The sequence below is a fragment of the Giraffa tippelskirchi genome, chromosome 9 (assembly GCF_054371585.1).
Source record: "Giraffa tippelskirchi isolate mGirTip1 chromosome 9, T2T-mGirTip1v1.2.pri, whole genome shotgun sequence".
Lineage (NCBI taxonomy): Eukaryota > Metazoa > Chordata > Mammalia > Artiodactyla > Giraffidae > Giraffa > Giraffa tippelskirchi.
In genome coordinates, this window is record NC_137283.1 from 157,488,103 (window position 1) to 157,506,375 (window position 18,273).

The 18,273-nt window shown below is 42.3% G+C and overlaps 2 protein-coding genes and 1 long non-coding RNA gene across 11 annotated transcripts in view; 2 read left to right on the forward strand and 1 right to left on the reverse strand.

Moving 5' to 3' along the window:
• The window catches only part of SERAC1 (serine active site containing 1), a 51,573-nt gene extending 48,674 nt beyond the window's left edge, over positions 1-2,899 (reverse strand). For all 9 annotated transcript variants that reach the window (XM_081530146.1, XM_081530141.1, XM_081530147.1 and 6 more), the window contains exon 1: positions 2,807-2,899. The gene's annotated coding sequence lies outside the window, so the exon portion shown is untranslated. The remainder of the gene's footprint in view (positions 1-2,806) is intronic.
• Positions 1,921-14,464, forward strand: GTF2H5 (general transcription factor IIH subunit 5). Its single transcript, XM_081530890.1, has 4 exons — positions 1,921-1,950; positions 2,511-3,136; positions 3,957-4,040; positions 14,057-14,464. The coding sequence occupies exons 1-4, from the start codon at positions 1,921-1,923 to the stop codon at positions 14,235-14,237; spliced, it is 921 nt and encodes a 306-aa protein (XP_081387016.1). The 3' UTR covers positions 14,238-14,464.
• LOC145521500 (uncharacterized) lies at positions 4,637-9,964 on the forward strand. Its single transcript, XR_014065422.1, has 2 exons — positions 4,637-5,459; positions 6,847-9,964. It is a non-coding gene; the product is annotated as an uncharacterized LOC145521500 (long non-coding RNA).
• Positions 14,465-18,273: the final 3,809 nt, after the last annotated feature.

Genomic DNA, 18,273 nt, shown 5'->3' on the forward strand with positions numbered 1-18,273 from the left:
GAGTTTGTCTAAAAGGCCTTTTTGTTTCACTTTTACATTAAGGCCTATGATCCATCTCGAATTAATTTTTTGATTTGGGTGAGACAGGAGTTGAAGCTCATTTTTTTCCCCTCTATATGAATAGCCAATAGTCCCAGCATCATTTGTTGAAAACATTTCCCTATCCTCATTGAATTGACTTTGTGCCTTGGTTGAAAATCAATTGATTAAATAAGTATGGGCCTATTTCTGTACTACATTGCCTTCCATTGATCTATTTGTGTACCCTTATGTAAAATCACACAGTACTGATTAATGCAGTTTTATAATAAATCTTGGGGCTTTGCAGGTGGTGCTAGTGATAAAGAACTTGCCTGCCAATGTAGGAGACATAAGAGACTCAGGTTCGATTACTAACTAGTTAGTAGTTAGTAATTCTGCTTCTGAAGACAAGCAGTAGTAATGGAGGCACAATAACATGAATATCCCTGAATTGTACACTATATGTGGTTAAAATAGTAAATTTTATGTTACATGTATTTAACTCAAAGAAAAGAAACAAAAAAGAAATCTTTCCCAGAAACAACATAGCCTCCCATATTTTTTTCTGAATATTTTTCAGGTGTGTCTTTCACGCTTAGGTCTTCAGTCCATTTGGAAATTACTGTTGTAAATGATGTGAAGTAGGAATCCAATTTTGTCTTCAATCTATATGGATACCACACAGCTCAGCATCATTTACTGAATACACTGTGCTTTTATACTACTACTTGGTGGTATACTTCCATATGTATATGAACATGTTTCTAAGCTCTCTCTTCTGTTCCATGGGTTTACTTTTCTGTCCCTAAATCAAGAACAGTAATTAAGACAGGAGTCTTTATTATTATGGCTTTATATTGTTTTGATACCTAGAAGGCAGAGTACTTTTTCTTCAAAATTGAGTTAAGAATTTCAGGTGCTCTGTCTTTTCAGACATGTTAGGTTCAACATGTCAAGCTCCATGAAAAACCATATTCCAATTTTAATTGGAATTTCAACAAATCTGTAGATTTGGAGAAAATGGACATCTTTATGATACTGAGTCTTCCTACCCCATGAATATGGTGAGTGAGTGATAGTTGTGTCTGACTCTCTGCAACCCCATGGACTGTAGCCCGCCAGGCTCCTTTGTCCATGGAATTCTCCAGGCAAGAATATTGGAGTGGGTTGCCATTTCCTTCTCCAATGAATATGGTATATGGCTGCATTTACTTGGGTCTTCTTTTATGTGTTTCAATAGAGCATTATAATTTTCTCCTTAAAGGACAATGCACCTTTAGTTTGATCTATTTCCAGATACCTTCAGTTTTCAATACTGTTATGAATAACATCTTTTTATTATTAAAATTCCCAGTTACTGCTGGTGTGTAGAAGTTACTCTTTTATTCAGAAATCTGCTTGAACTGAAGGCCATTTTTGATGACCTCCTAACAAAAGAAGCCCTTCCAGTCCTTCTTTATCACATCATATCAGTTAACCTTCTAGTTATCTGATTTTTAGTGTCCTTTTCCCTGCCTGTAATTAGTTGCTAGCTCACCACTGTAAGTTCAATGTCTACAAGAGTCTGACACATACTGCACAAAATGTTTGTTGAATAAAAAAATGGAAATTTAAAATCTGGATGACTTGGAAAAACACGGAAAGAAAAGCAGATTTTGAAGTGATGGTGAAGTGAGATCTAATTCAGGTTGGGAGGCATTCTTTAGAGTTCTCATAGGTCATTAATGTGCAGGCATCTGGCCACCACCTGGAGCACAAGAATGGAGGTTTGATGTGATGGAACCAATGAGACAGTGAAAGAGGGGAATGCATTCAAGAAGGAAAAAAAAAAAGGGAGAGGGAGAATATATTTAGGAACGGCTAGACTTGGGGCAGATTAGAGAGAGAGAGGGAGCGAGCATGCGCAACAGCATGGACACCAACCGGACGGCAAAGATTTGAAGGATAGAATGAGGGAAATAAATGAAAGGGCTAGGTTCCTAAATCACACGAACACAATTGGAGAAGTACAATTTCACCTAAGGAACAGAAAGCAAGAAACCTCATTCCTGCACTGGTAAAAAAAAAAAACAATTAGAGACAGAGACAGCTCCAATACATTGTTTAGTAGCTAAATTGAGTCCGACTCTTTGCGACCCCATGGACTGCAGCACGCCAGGCTCCTTCTGTCTTCCACTATCTCCTCGAGTTTGCTCAAGTTAATATCCGTTAGGTCGGGTGATGCTATCTAACCATCTCATCCTCTGTTCCCCTTCTCCTCCTGCCCCTAGTCTTTCCCAGCATCAGGGTCTTTTCCAATGAGTGGACTCTTGGCATCAGATGGCCTGAGTATTACACTACAGATCCGAATCTGGGGAAGAAAGTAATTTTAGAACTCTCTGGGTCTTTCCTCCGGACTCGGAGGACCCATCAGCATTCAATCTTATTCATCCTCTCGGGTCACAGCTATAGAAGCTGTGGTCTAAGCAGTTACGATCTGAACTGCGGAGACTTGTTTCCTCCTCATTTTCACCATCCTTCCTGTGGCCGACGGTACCGGCAGGTGCTCTCGGGGCCTGGAATTAAGAGCGCGGCGACCAGGAAAGCAGAGCCAGGCTGCTGAGGCGGGGAGACAGGCCCTCACCTCACGCCGAGCGCCAGGTCAGCGGGTCAGCCAGGGGCCGCGCGCCCTCGCTGGGGCGCCCCGGCCGCGCCGCGTTGCCGCCCGCCCCACGGCCCGCAGTGCCCGGCTTCGCCGAAGCCCGCATCCGCCCCCCACCCACGAGCCAAGCCCTCCCTTCCTTACCTGCCGGCGCGCGGAGGCGGCCACAGCCCCCTGGCGGTTCACGCAGGAGAGAGTCCGCGGGGAGCCCACCCCGGGCCACCGCTCCCAGTCCCCGCCCCACCGCTCCCAGTCCCCGCCCCACCGCTCCCAGTCCCCGCCTCTCCACAGGCGGCGGGCGGCACGTGACCCGGCCCTCACCTCGCCCCGCCCCGCCCGCCACGAAGCCCCGCCCACGCCCCGCCTCCCCGCCGGCGCGCCCCACCCGCTAGGCCGTCGCGGTCGCGATGACGTAGCAGCCGCATGCGCGCTCTGTCGTCGGTGTCGAGTCGCTGCGGGATCCGTGGGTGGAAGGTGGGTGGCGCCGGCTTTCGGAGCCATAGGCGAGCAGTGGGGGTGCGTGGAAGCTCTGTGGGTTTCCAAGAAAAAAAGGAGGAGAGGGGAAAGTCCCAGAAACCTGTCTTTCAGGTTGCGGGGATACAGGGTTCTGTCCCGTCCCTTTCTAACCAGGCCGGGCGGCTGCCCCGCGGCAGTTGAACTGTGGATTTCTTTTGCGGGGTGGTCATTCCCCAACGCCCAGGTGTGGAAGTTTAGTAAGAGTTAATTTGACGTGCGCTGAGTGGGTTCCTTGCCTTCAAGCGCACCTTACTGGGGTACATATTTTATTTGGCAAAATAACACAAGATCTGGAGATATGGATTGTTCTTTTTCTGCTGGTAGCTGCGACTTAAATCTTTTTGCTCCATCTCATCTGTAAAACGAGATGATCGGAGTCACCATGTAATTTTTAAGGCTCCTTGCGAAGCTACCATTCTGTAACTCCTGTCTTCGAGAATTTTACCTTTTATCATACTTCTGGGTGGGAAAAAGAAATCCTTTGAATAATGGACGTGTTTTAAACCTGGATTGGCCACATTGCTGTGTAGTTAGTCTTTCATTAGGATTGACTGGGGGTAGAATTTGTTTGCAAATAAGATTTGTGCATTGTTACTACCCCAGATAGACTCGTTTGAATTTTGTTAAAAGATCAGAATATCTGGATGTTCTCTTAATGTTAGCTCTATGTCTTTCATAGACTTACATGTTTAGTCTTGGCATTTAATTTTTTGCCTCTGTTCAGAAGTAAATCACCAAAGGATATTGAAGTTAATGCTTTTGTATTTTGTCACCTTAGGCTTTTGTTAGCATTTTTAAGGTCATCAGCACCTTCTGACTGGGAAAAGATGGTCAACGTCTTGAAAGGAGTGCTTATAGAATGGTTAGTAATTTTGATACTTATTAAGTTTTAAATCCGCACCGTTGAGTCTTTTTGTTTGTTTGTTTTACACATTGAATCTTGATTTGTATGTATACTGTTTCCAAAATCCATTTTGTTGTTTTGTTCTTAAGATCTGAATGAATCAAGTCTTTCCCTTTCTCAACTTCATTTTTCTTACTTAGTAACTAGTGGGAGAAATTTTGTTGCTAAGTTTCTTCCTGGTGCCAGTTTTCAGCATCTCTGTTGAATTGATGTAATTGGCATTATTTCCGACAAGTTTTGGTCAGTGGCAGGCAGCATATTTGTTAAATTAACTCTCTTTAGGGGAGCAGTGCTTGTATTCTCAAATCATCAGGGATTAACTAGAATTTTAGGGCCTGTCAAAGTCACACAAACTTTGGTCTTTAAAGAAGAGAAAAAAACAAGAGAGCCAGTTGAAGTTTTCTTAAACTAGGCACAAAGGAGAAACTAAAAGCTATGGGCAGAGTTAGCTCCTCAAAGCTAAAGTAGGGCTCTATTATCCCCAGTTTGAAAATCTGAACTGCTGGACCAGTCTTGCTCAGTCTCCGATTTTTTTTTTTTGCCCCACCAAACAGTTCTGTCTCATCTGGGAATCCTGCCCTGATTGTCTGAAAATAATACTGTCTACATTCCTTTACCTCTAATGTGAGCCATCATATGGACGGTGATACTGTTTCTGTGGTGGCAACGTTCAGGGAGAAGCAAGACCAAACCCTCGGATACTCTGACATTTCAAGCAGCACCATCCAGTAGAAATATAACGTGAGCCACATATTTAGTCTTAAAGTTTCTAGTAGCCACACTGAAAAGTAAAATGAAACAGGTAAAATTTATTTAACTCAGTATACCTGAAGTATTTCACCAGGTACAAAAATCCTTAAAGTTCACATTAACACTTCAAAATCGTATTAAGTCTTTTTCCATACTAGAGCTTCAAAATCCAATGTCTCCTTTACTCTTTCAGCACAGTCACAGGCTAGCTGCATTTCAAGTGCTCAGTAGTGACGTGTGCCTTAGTGGGCTGCTTTATGGATAGTGCAGATTTAGCTTGAGTGGAGAGACCACCAAAAGCAATTAAGAAACCAGCTGGTGAAGTGGGAGGGAACCTGAGGGAAGGTTTTACAAAAGCAAATAGGCTGTGTTAAGTGGTGGTGAGAGGTGGAATAAGATGAAGACACTGGAAGTCATTGATTTTTTTTTTCTTTTTTTTTAATCAGAGCCCCACTAATTTAGTGGAGAGGTGGGATAGACACTTCAGAAAGGGGAAGGGAGGAAAGGACGTGGAGACTCATTGTCTTGATAATGAACAAGTTAAGTGAAGTCACTCAGTCGTATCTGACTCTTTGCAACCCCCTAGACTGCGGTACACCAGACTCCTCCCTCCATGGGATTTCCCAGGCAAGAATACTGGAGTGGGTTGCCATGCCCTCCTCCAGGGGATCTTCCTGACCCAGGGATCGAACCCAGGTCTCCCGCACTGCAGGCAGGCTCTTAACTGTCTGAGCCACCAGGAAGCAAAAGGATAGAGAAATGGGTTGGTAACAGAAGAAGGATTTGTTAGGGGACTCTGCTGCTTGTTACTTTCACTGTTTTAACGTGAGAGACTAGAATGTTTGGTGATGAAAGTAAACGCTAGAAATGAGAGAAACGTTCACTTGGGAAAGCCGAGGGACGAATCTAGATCCCAGAATTCCAAGCATACTGTGCTGTTGTCTTTTGGAAAACACTTCTGAGCTACTTTTTGTTTTTTATTTTTCTTATTACTTTGTCATAGCTAATAGAAACATTTTCCTGGTTGGTCTTTTAATGTTATTTTTTTAACACAGAGGATCCACACGCACATTGTCAGCTGTTTTTCCCTTTTATTTTTTACAATTCTTCCAAATTTAATCTTCCTTCTGGATTTGATGGGTATTCACCTCTCTCCTAGGGTCTTCATATTTTTCTTTTGATTGATATTTTGTATTTCATTCATCTGGAATTTATTGAGAGGAGGGGCATATTAAATTAACTGTCTTTTTTGGGGGGGGTCAAATAGCTGAATAATTGTCCAACAACATTTATTTCCTTCCCTCATGATGTATGATGGCTCTTTTATCACATCGTCTTTCTGTCCTTGCTGCATTGCCTAATCCCATCCCACATCCATTTTTTGTCATTCTTACCTATTCAAGAATAACCTGGGAATGATTTAGTTTGTTTCCAAAACAGGCCTTTTGGAATGATGGTTGGAATTGTATTACACACATGCGTATATATATTTTAATGATAGCTGGGAAGCATTTTAAAGCGCAGAACTTTGGGAGACTCATTAAAGTTTTGATGGTAGGCTTTCAGTTTTAGCCCTAAGAACAGAGAGCACAAATTTGTAAGCGGAACTGAGGTTTTTCTTCCTGATGGGGCGAGCTCCCGCTGGTTTGCTTGTGACCAGCCTCGAAACTGTCCCTGGGCACTAGCGGCCTTCTGTCAGCTTGTTTTTCCATGTATTGCCCAGACTAGCAGCACCAGCACCATCTGGAGCTTGTTGGAAATGAAATTTTCAGACTTCACCCAAATCTACTAAGTCAGAATTGTGCAGACGAAAGGATTTTAACACAGTGCACTTAATCAGCTGAAGTTTGGTAATCAGTTTTACAGTGGAGAATTGTTTTGCACCAAGACTAGATTTTATTTTTCAGATGGATGCTATTCCTCACAGGGGCTTCCCTGGTGGCTCAGTGGTAAAGAACCCGCCTGCCAGTGCAGGAGACCCAGCAGACCCAGCCGGGTTTGATCCTTGGGTCAGGAAGATCCCCTGGAGTAGAGAATGGCAACCCACTCCAATGTTCTTGCCTGAAAAATTCCATGGACAGAGGAGCCTGGCAGTCTACAGTTCATGGGGTCACAAGAGTCAGACACAACTTAGTGACTAGGCAACAACAACTATCCTTGCAAAACTTAATTTTTCCCTTCATGGTGAAATCTGAAGTGTAGCCTGAACAGTTTTTCAAAAGGGCAGCTGTCTTCCCAAAGATCCAGACCTTCCAAGAAGACTCCAGGCCTAAGCAATAGTAGAGTTGTAAAGGGCATGGCCAGGACCAGTGGCCCTCCTTCATGAGTAGGTGCGCCTGTTGGGATGGTGGTACCCGAAAGGGTCCTTCAGTCTCCTCACGTCTATACTTGATGCCAAAGGGAAGACTGTTGATAATACAATAGCAGCTGTATACTTCCGTTTATCATCTCATAATATTCATAGATGGTATGAAGCATTTAGGTGAATTGGAGTACAGATCTCCATTAAAAAAATAAATAAACAGTGTATAACGTTGGCCATTTAGTCCCAACTGTCAGTGAATTGAAAAGTACATGAATATAATAAAATTCTTTCTTCCCAACGCTTACCAAATACCAGAGTCTAAAGATTTTCATATTTTTTTGTCAAAATGAGATTGGTGAAAACTTCCTGATTGTTGGGATCCACCTCTGTCGTTGACTGCCAGCCTCACACCAAGAGTTTCCTGAATGGAGCCAACCACAGCAGTTACTGAAGCAAGCCGCATATGCTCAGCAAATGTCTGCGTCCGATTCCAGATGCTCGAGCAGACCTCTGGTGTGATACTTGTCACAGTTGGTTTGGCAGGGGCTTCAACAAGGAAGATTTGTAGTACAGGTGCAAATTCCGACTAGTTTACAGTATGAGAGCAAAGAATCTGGAGAAATAGGTAGTGTTAGACCAGTCCTGTCCTTACACTTGTGGCTTCCAAACCTACATTCTATATGAAAAGCAAATCAGAACTAAGGCCAAACCAGTCTAACCACTGTCCTATTCTTTCACAGTATTTATAATATCTTTTGTGAGCCTTTACTTTTTATTCTTAGCAAGGCCACATTCACTGAAGTTTCTTGGGCACCCAGAACAATGCCTGAGATGTATAGAGAGAGCGAGCTACTTAGTAAATATTTGTTTATTGAAAGAATTTTGGTAATAAAATTGAATCCAGGGGTATAATCTCCCTTTAAATTCCAGATGATTAGTGTTCCTTTGGAGCTTCTCATCTATGACCGTGAGAACTAGAGTGGGTCTTGATAGATTGAATTCAAGTTTCAGTACAGAAAATGTTTGTACAATAGGCCTCCTTTTTGGCAAATTACATCAGAGTAGCTTTTTTTTTCTTTTAATTGGAGTACAGTTGATTTACAGTGTTGTACAATTTACAATGTTAATTTCAGATTTACTGCACAGTAATTTGGTTATACACAAAAATACTTTTTCTATGACCATCTTAATTCATCAGAGGAAAAAAATAAAACATCAAGATGACTGGTGATTTTGTACCAGGTGAAGTTAAGCTGAAACGTTAATTTGATTTAAAGGCAATTAAAAAAAACACTTGAGTAATAGGTAATGCATATGTAATAGGAGATGGCTAAAATGGCAAGGGCAGTCTGCAAATGGCAAAAATTTTGAAAACACTGACCTATTGGTTAAAAGCACAGATGTGAGTCCCCTGGCATTTCTTGGTTTCAGTTTGTTCAACTTTTATTTAATGGAAAGTATGTAGATGTATTTTATTTATAAAATTTCTGGAGATGAAAGTCTTTATAACCACTTAACTCTTGCTGTCTCTAATCCTGGTAGCAGTTACTAGTCAATTGTGTATCATCTCTGAATGCACTGCACTCAAACGGTAACAAGATAACATATCAATTTGGATGGCAGTATTTATAATGTCCTTATTTCTCCTCATTGTTACATTTAGACCCACAATTTATTTTAAAGGGTTAACAAAAAACTATCCTTTGCCCTGTCACCTAAAGTGTATCTTTTTAAGAAGCCTCTGAATGTGTGCTTTTTATAGAAGATGCTGAGATTCTTGTGGGATCTAAGGCAGGTCAGGACAGGAAAGCCGTGAGGGTGAAGTGGGCACCATGGTCACTGCGAGAGAGACAGTCACGTCCCTCCTTGCGAGGACGGGAGGGAGCAGCCTGGGTGTAGAGCGCCGAAGCCGAGGGGTGGTTTCTGTCTCCCCACACCTGTCTCCTCTTAAATTGCCCTCCTTCCTTTCTCCATCTCTCCCCACCCACCCCCCTTTTACATGTGTAGGCTTGGAGCAGTTGAGACAGCAGCTGAGGTTTCAAAGAGTCTGAGCAGGAAGACAGAAGTTGTAGAGAAGCTGAAGCTTTGTTTTCCCTGTCCTGTGGGCCTTCCCATTTTCATTTCTGTAAGATCTGAAAGAACCCTGTTCAGCCTGCTTCGTTACTGCCAGATTCTTTCTAGAATTACTCTTTAAACTCTTTTTTTTTTTTTTTTTAATATTTCACAGCCTGGGTATCAATGATTGGTAAGATTGTTTACTTCGGTGAGATTTCTCAACATACAGGGTGGTGTTGCTTTACAAAAATTTCTTAAATTTTTATTCTGTGTAACTGCCAAAATTAGGGAGTTACTGCAGGTGTAAATTTAACATCCTCACTATCTGCTTAAATCTGTGACCATCACATTGCCTCTCTTTGTATTTATAGAAGACCCCCGTTGTCTCTCCCATCCTGCACGGGCAGCAATGGGACCAGATGCCATGATCTCAGTTGTCTGAATGTTGAGTTTTAAGCCAACTTTTTCACTTTCCTCTTTCATGTCATTATCAGCCTTGAGACTCTCATTTCTAGGCCCTCAGTCACCCAAAACGCCACAGACTTCCAGGTCATCCTTCATTCATTTAACATTCATTACCTTATGGCTCTGTCCATCAGCAATTAAATTCTACCTCCCTCTCGCCCCTGCCCCATCCTTTCCACTTTGCTCTCTAGAACCTGTTGAGAGCAGGAACCCCCTGGGTCCCAGCTTCTTCTCTCAACTTCCCATCTTTCTTCCCCCCCCATTCCCCTTTTTTTTGTTGTTATAATAAAACCTAGCTTTCCTCTGAGCCGACTCTGTTGACTTTTTTTCTCTAATATCTCTTGTACCTTTGGGTCAAGAAATGGGATGGGAATCTACCTTCTTTCTCATTGCCACCTCCAGAAATCCTCCCTTCCCCTCCAGGAAAACCCTCGGTTCCGAATCTGATGAGCCCACCCAGTAATCCTCCCTTGTAATCATCTACAAACACCCAAGTCTTTCCTTGAAGGTTTTTCTTTGAAGACGACCTGTCACTCTTCAGGAGCACGGCACAAATTCTTAAATGATTTCATGTGTGTAGTCCTTTCAGTACCCTGAGGACCTCTCAGCTCCCTGACCTCCTTTTCCAATGAGCTTTCCTTGTCCTGCTGTCGCCATTCATTTCCATTGTCACACCTACCAATATTGAGGTCTCTTCAAAATCTCTGTTTCAGGCACCTACCTCTGACCACCACCTCCTCTTTCCAGTTCATGCCCCCTAATACCCTAGGTCTATAGTTCCTTTTGGAGGAGGAAATGGCAGCCCATTCCAGTATTCTTGCCTGGAGAATCCCGTGGACAGAGGAGCCTGGTGGGCTACAGTCTATGGGGTTGCAAAGAGTCGGACACGACTAAGCAGCTAACACACACAGTTCCTTTGATTCTCCCAGACCTGCAGTCTGTTGATCCCCCCAGCTTTTCCCTGTCCCGCACGGTCCCCACACCCTCACTTCCATCAGTGTGCTCGTCCTCTTGAAGACCCTCCACTCCCTTGGCCCTCTCTCAGTCACATTCACCAGGTCCGGTTCAGTCCAGCTCTCCCCCTGTTGTGAACCTTTACTTCCACAGCTCTAGATGGCTGGAGAGCATACTGATCAGTCTCACTTTAAATTCATGACTGTTATTAAACTCATGACTTAAATAAATGTAGTCTGCAAATTCCTAAGTTCATTTGTTCTCCCAGTTTCCTAGTCAAGCTGTTATAGTTCATCAAATTAAAGAGTCCATCAGTTTTAAAATTTAGCAGTATGTTATGTCCCTCTTAAGAAAAATCACATGCCATTAGATTGAGACCCATCCCAGTTTGGGAGATAATTAAAATCTTCTTGGAATGAATGGAATGTGGTATTTCACCTTCTCTTATGGCAAAAACGGTCCCTGTCCTCACCTCAGCTGGTCACTTTGTCTCTTGTTTCACTGAGAAAATGGAAGCAGTCAGAACATCTGCAAGTCTTTATCACATGGACCTGGGCCCATACACTCTTCCCGCCCCACGCTAACTGTGAATGACTTGTCTCTTCTCCTGTCTCCAGCCAGCCTCCCTGGCCTATTTAAAGACACCTCTTCAGCAGTTTTCCTCTTTTTGTCCTGCTTTCTCAACTTTTCTTTCTCTACTGCCTTATAATGCTGCCCCCGACCCGGGTGGGTGGAGGGTGTGGAACACTCTTAGCTTCTCACATCCTTCTCCAACTTCTGCTTGATTTTCCTGCTCTTTGTAGCAGAATTTCTCAGAAGATACATCTCTGTTCACTTTTCTCTGATTTCTCTCCTCTCAGTCTAAAAACCACTCCAGTCAGATTCTCTCCTGTGTTGTCAGTCTTGAAACTGCTCTTGTGAAGGTCAGTAACTTCCTGAATCCAGTGGTCAGTTCTCAGTCCTTATCTTGCTATTCCTGTTAACAGCATTTGACGCAGTTGATCTCTTCCACTTCCTGGACATCCTTTGTTACCATAGCTTCCAAGTGCCCTTCAGGTTTTCTTTACAGTCTGTTGTGCTGGTTCCTCCTTTCCGTCCTAACCTCTTGGGGTTGGGGTGTCCAGGGCCTGGTGCCTGGACTCTCCTCTAGCTTTGCTCACTCCTTGGTCACGGCTCTAAATGCCATCTAGACACTGATGACTGACTAACTCCTCGTTCTGGACTTCACTGCTGAAATCCAGGATTGTATATCCAGCTTCCTGCTCAGCCGCTTCATGCGGGTGACATCTCAAAGGTAGTATGCCTGAAACTGGACTCTTGATCTCAACTAAGCACCTGTCTTTCTGTGTTCCTCCTCATCTCAGTGAAGGCCGCTTCATCTCTCCATTATCTCAGGCCACAAGTCTTGGCATCTCCTTAATTCCTCTCGAAGCTCGAGTCCAGTCTCAGCAAGTTACGTTGGCTTTACATTTAGCATGTGTCTAGCACTCAGCCACTGCCCAGCCTCGCTTTTACCACCGAGGTCCAGATCGTTGTGTCTTGTCTGGATTACCATGGTCACCTTCCACCCTTGCCTCCACCGTCCACCAGTCTTTTCTCAGCCCTGCAGTCAGTATGATCCTTAACATTTAAAAGTCAAGTCAGTTTGTAAGTTAAATCAGGATAAAGCTCTGACCTCATCTTGTGCTGCTCCCTGCCCCCCGGTTGCCCCCCTCCAGCTCTGTGGCCTTGCTGTTCGCTCCGCCTGGGCAGTTCTGTATCGCGTCACCCCATGGTTTGCTCCCTGCCTCCTTCTGACATTTGTTCAGATACAACCTACTCAGTAAGGCCTTCCCTGAGGCCCCTGCTTAAACTTCCAAGATCACGTCCCTGTCATCACTGCCATTTCTCACTCTGCTTGTTTGGTTTTTGTGTGTTTGTCGTAGTGTTGTCACTAGACTGTAAGCTCCACGATAGAAAGGGTTCTGAGTTATTGCTTGCTTCACTGCCGAATCCCCTGAACCACAGTAGCACTGGACACATGTCGCATACTCAGTAAGTTTTTATTGAATGAGAGAATAAAACTTAAAATAGCATATTTCCTACTTCTGAGCAAATTAATATCCCACATTAGTATGGTTATTCTGATACTGCAACTATAGAATTTAACTGAATTTTGCCAAACTTAAGTGGATAAGTATAACCTAAGTATTCTGAACCTAAGGTAACAAACATACTAGGAGCTAAATTTAAAATCTGTGTCATTTCTGACATGGGCAGACCTGCTTATTTATTCACATCACTTTAGAGCATAGTAAATTGTTAATAAAATTATTTTGAAGGTAAGTTGTTGAAAGTAATTAAGACAGTCATTTTTTCAGGAAGACTTGGCTTTATTCATAGTTAGTGTGCCGTGCACCATATTCATTTAGTAATTGAAATCCATTACTTGTTAGCTTCACGTATACCTATGTTTGTACTTAAAAGCAATAAGATGTATGTGGTTTTCAGTAAATTGCTGATCTCTTTGAATTAAATAGTTATTTTTGTAATTGATGTTGACATCCCTCAAAAAAACCGATTGTGTGAGATTATGTTTTCTCTAAGAATTAAAAAAAAAATCTGTATGTAACTTGACATAATTTTATATTCATCTTTTGCTAAACACATTATTGTATATTATATTATGTCCTTTGTTGTGATTCAGGTTTTTATAAAAAAACATTTGTATAAATCCAGAAAGTTTTATCTCTTTGCCTTATGACTGTCCTGTTGATGCCAAGCTAAAAGTCACAAATAGAGTTGAATTTAGCTCTTTTTTTTGAGCTCAGTATGCTCAGAGAGATTTGTTTAGAATTTCCTTTAAAGATTCTAAATGAGAGTCCAGACTTACGAGGTTCAGAATTAAAGAAGGAAAAAATACTTGAATATTTATTACCAGCCAGCCATTGTCTCTGACATTTTTAAAATCAGTCAACAGGGCCGTGCTTTGAGTCCCTGTTAACTACAGAGCTGTGACTGTTGCTTTACTTTTTCACTTGTCACTGACAAATTATTATTTAAAATCTCATCATCGTGACCCAGAGGGATGGGATGCAGAGGGAGGTGGGAGGGGGTTCAGGATGGGGAACACATGTAAACCCATGGCTGATTCATGTCAATGTATGGCAAAAACTACTACAATATTGTAAAGTAATTAGCCCCCAACTAAAATAAATAAATTTATTAAAAAAAAGAAAAAGAAAAGCTCATCATTGGCCTCTTCTAAACTTCTGCTAACCGTTCTCGATGAAGCTGCGTCTGTGAATTGTCAACCCCTGGGGCAGAGAAGAGGCAGGGGTTGGTTGGAGAACACTTTACAACTCTTAAAATTATCCTCAAACACTCTGCTCAGTTTTCATTGTTTGGTTCGCTGGTATACCTAGACAGCAAGGTGTCTTCATCATTACGTGTTTTATCTCGACAGTGACCCTGCCATGAAGCAGTTTCTGCTGTACTTGGACGAGTCAAATGCCCTCGGGAAGAAGTTCATCATTCAGGACATTGATGACACTCACGTCTTCGTAATAGCAGAGTTGGTTAATGTCCTCCAGGAGCGAGTAGGCGAATTAATGGACCAGAATGCCTTTTCTCTTACCCAGAAGTGAAAATATTAGCTACTGACCCCTTGGGAATTAAAAGTAACAAGTGTGAGAGACAGTCACCATTCAGTGTCTTATGTGACCCGTTCAGTTTACAGAATTGCTTAGAAGCGTTTCACGGGAAAGACGGGTATCATTTGTTCATAAAACCCCTGAACTGACTCCTGTGCTGTTTTGTTTTTTTTTTCCCCCAGTATGTGTACCCTAAAATTAAAAAAAGAAAAAAAATGTAACAGTTGGCTGTAATTTGGCTTTTATTTACCTTTATTAAAATAGAAATATAATTGGTTTTCCTACCTTTTAATGCCAATTTATTCCATTAAGAATATAATGAAATACGCTTTTAAATCATCAATCTAATAACCTAGATACTTATTTTTGCTTTTTCCTATTAGTAATTGGGGGTTTAATAGAGTAGGTATGGTTTGTTTTGTTTCAACTAGGTCAATATGCCAAGGTGGGAACTTTGGTAATATTTATGCTTTACAAATAATATCTGCATAACAGCCAGCTCTATTAGTGAAGAAGATGTGGAAGAGAACCATGTAACATTACCCTAAAATTCTTGAAAGCACCAAGGAAGAGAAACAACCAAATGGAAAAGGCATGTGGTACTTTGCGGCTTTACTCATTCCTTATTCAGACTTTGTTTCTCACATTTTCTTGTTAAGGCAAGTGCTCTTTTATTAAGAAGTCAGTTTTACTTGGGACTTACTCCCCATGAGAATCCCTGTTTACTCAAAAAGAAAGGAACAGACAGAAGCAAAATCAGTCTTGGTGGAGGCGCCGTGATGACATTAAGTTGTGTTGCATCTAGCTCTGTGGTTGATGGAGGTAGAAACAAGGACCCTGATGAAGGCTTTGCTTCCCTTCCTGAAGATGGTATTACCAGGATGGGCTCTTACAGCAGGAGTTTTCCAAGAGAAAAGAGGATGTTAGGTGGGATCCTCAAACCCCGCTTCGCCTGCCTGCCTGTGATGTGTGTATTCACAGCACCTGTGTACCAGAGTCACTTGTACATGCGTTCCTACAGCTGGAAACTTCCACTGGCATACTTATCAAGATTCCCACCCATGTAACTCAAACCACCCAATTTTGATTTTCACTTAACAGCGCAAACCGTTCTGATGAGTTATCAGGCTTCCCTGATGGCTCATAGGGTAAAGAATCTGTCCGCAGTGTGGGAGACCTAGGTTTGATCCCTGGGTTGGGAAGATCCCTCGGAGAAGGGAACAGCTACCCACACCAGTCTTCTGGCTTGAAGAATTCCATGGGTAGAGGAGCCTGGCAGGCCACAGTCCGTGGGGTCGCAGAGAGTCAGACACGATTGCGGGACTTTGACTGTTCCGGTGCCACAACTTGTTGAATACAGTTCCTTTAGGATTTCCAGCTGTCCTGAAATGTTAACGACTCTTATATTTCAGGCATGTCTAAATCAATTTGCCCTAGGTTTTTTGTCCCTGTTAGCCTTTTAACATGGAAGTGAGAGAAAATTTTTTTAGAATCTCAGAGTTTAAAAGGTACCAGAAGGACTACTGGACAGTGACCACAAAAAGTGTTAAGTGAAGGAAAATCTTTTTAATTGTTTAAAAGTGGAGTTAGGGCAAACGCTCAGTATGTTTCTCCAGACGGCATTAGAAAGATGGGACGGTGTACTGCTAGGAGCGCCACATGGCAGCCACTGAGCTGACTTGTCCAATGGTGAGAGAAGCTAGGAGAGAACAGGAAATACCCAGGCTCTGCTGCTTGGACTCTGGTTGACACGATTCGATTTAGCACACTTCAGTTGTATAGAACAAGAGAGGTTGGTTGCTCGGTACTGGAGAAATTTACTGCTGTCTTTTTAACAAAGCCCTAAATATGTGAAAAGGTAGTATTAACTTAAATTTTCCTAACTATGTAAGAGTCATATGTTAATTTATGGAAGAGAGTTGACCAGTCACAAATACCTGTGTACTAAAACTGATTTTTAGCATTATGCTAAATTCTTTAGAAAGTTCCTTTTTTAACACTGTATAAGGTCAAAACTTCTGAATTCCTTGGAACCCCAATTTCCTTGTGAAATTTAATGTGATTATTATAAAATTTCAAGCATCCTAAGTAGGCATAATAATTAACTTTAAAATATTTGTTGAGGAATCAGTTTTGGTGAACACTAACTGATAATAGGCAATAAAGGTGCCAATCAAAATTATTAATGATTATATTGTTCTTAACATTATCTATGGGGGGTTCCCACAGGGCACTAGTGGCAAAGAATCTGCCTCCCAGTGCAGGAGACACAGAGACACGGGTTCAATCTCTGGGTCAGGAAAATTCCCCTGGAGTAGGAAACGGCAACTCACTCCAGTATGCTCTCCTGGAAAATCCCGCAGGCAAAGGAGCCTGGAGGGCTACAATCCATGGGGCCACAAAGAGTCAGACATGACTGACTGAGCACAATACAGCAATTTATAATAGAGGTGATTTAACATAATTGTACACTTTTGGGGAAAGATGGTAAATGTGCTTACTCAATTTCATAGTTACACATTAAACCTCTCTTAGTTCCAAAGAAACTAAAAACTCTTGACATATGCCTTCTGATTTAACTGGCATACTGGAATCATTCTCTCTCTCAACCACCTTTCCAGACAGGAAAAGGGTAGATTTTAAAGATGAAACGATGCAGCCTGCAAATACAGTCAATTCATATTCTCAAGTCTGCATAACTCTGCTCCATTTGTAGCAGAGACAACACTAAAGGGTCTACTGGCGAGATTATTGAATATGCTTTTGGAAAACACTGTTCTCCCTACAGAAAAGTGATGACAAGCCCAACTGGGTCCAGTCTGCCTGGGTCCAAACATCAGCTCCCTGCTTTCCAACTCTAGGATCTCATACATGTCGCTGAGGTTTTCTGTGCCTCTGAGCCCTCATCTGTGAAAACAGGAAAAGTTATCCTCAAAACTTGTTTGGATGATTTTAAGTTAAAATACATAAAGCAGATGGTTCTGAAATTTAGTTACCTTGAATCTAGAAGGGCACAATGAAAAAGGGAAAAAAGACATTTCAGCACACACACATACACATTTTGTTTTGCATGATCACTATACTATGAGAACAAGCAGATGGGGGAGGTGGGGAATTCCTTGTAAAAGAACATTAAGTAGATAGTTTGGGCAACTTTGTCAGGAAATACCTGAATGCTTAACTTTTCTGAGACCATCCCTCTCTTCCTTCACTCTTTTTTTTTTTTTTATTAATTTTTTTATTGAAGGATAATTGCTTTACAGAATTGTTTTCTGTCAAACCTCAACGTGAATCAGCCGTGTGTGTGTGAAAGTTGTTCAGTCGTGTCCGACTCTTTACGACCCCACAGACTATACAGTCCATGGAATTCTCCAGGCCAAAATACTGGAGTGGGTAGCCTTTCCCTTCTCCAGGGGAACTTCCTAACCCAGGGATCAAACCCAGGTCTCCCGCATTACAGGTGGATTCTTTACCAGTTGAGCCACAAGGGAAGCCCAAGAATACTGGAGGCGTAGCCTATCCCTTCTCCAGTGGATCTTCTGGACCCAGGAATCGAACCCGTGTCTCCTGCATTGCAGGTGGATTCTTTACCAACGGAGCTATCAGCCATGGGTATGCATATATCCCCTCCCTTTTGAACCTCCCTCCCGTCTCCCTCCCCATCCCCCCTCTAGGTTGATACAGAGTCCCAGTTCAAGTTTCCTGAGCCATAGGGCGAATTCCCGTTGGCCATCTATTTTACATACGGTAATACGAATTTCCATGTTACTCTTTCCATACATCTTCCTTCACTCTTTTTTTTTTATTAATTTATTTTAGTTGGAGGCTAATTACTTTACAATATTGTAGTAGTTTTTGCCATATGTTGATATGAATCAGCCATGGGTTTACATGTGTTCCCCATCCTGAACCCCCCTTCCACCTCCCTTCACTCTTAAATGATCATTAGTCTTTATTAGAATTCCTGGGTCACAGTCCATTTTTATTAAAACTGAGCAGTTTTTCCCTACCCTCAGACATTTACCAAGTG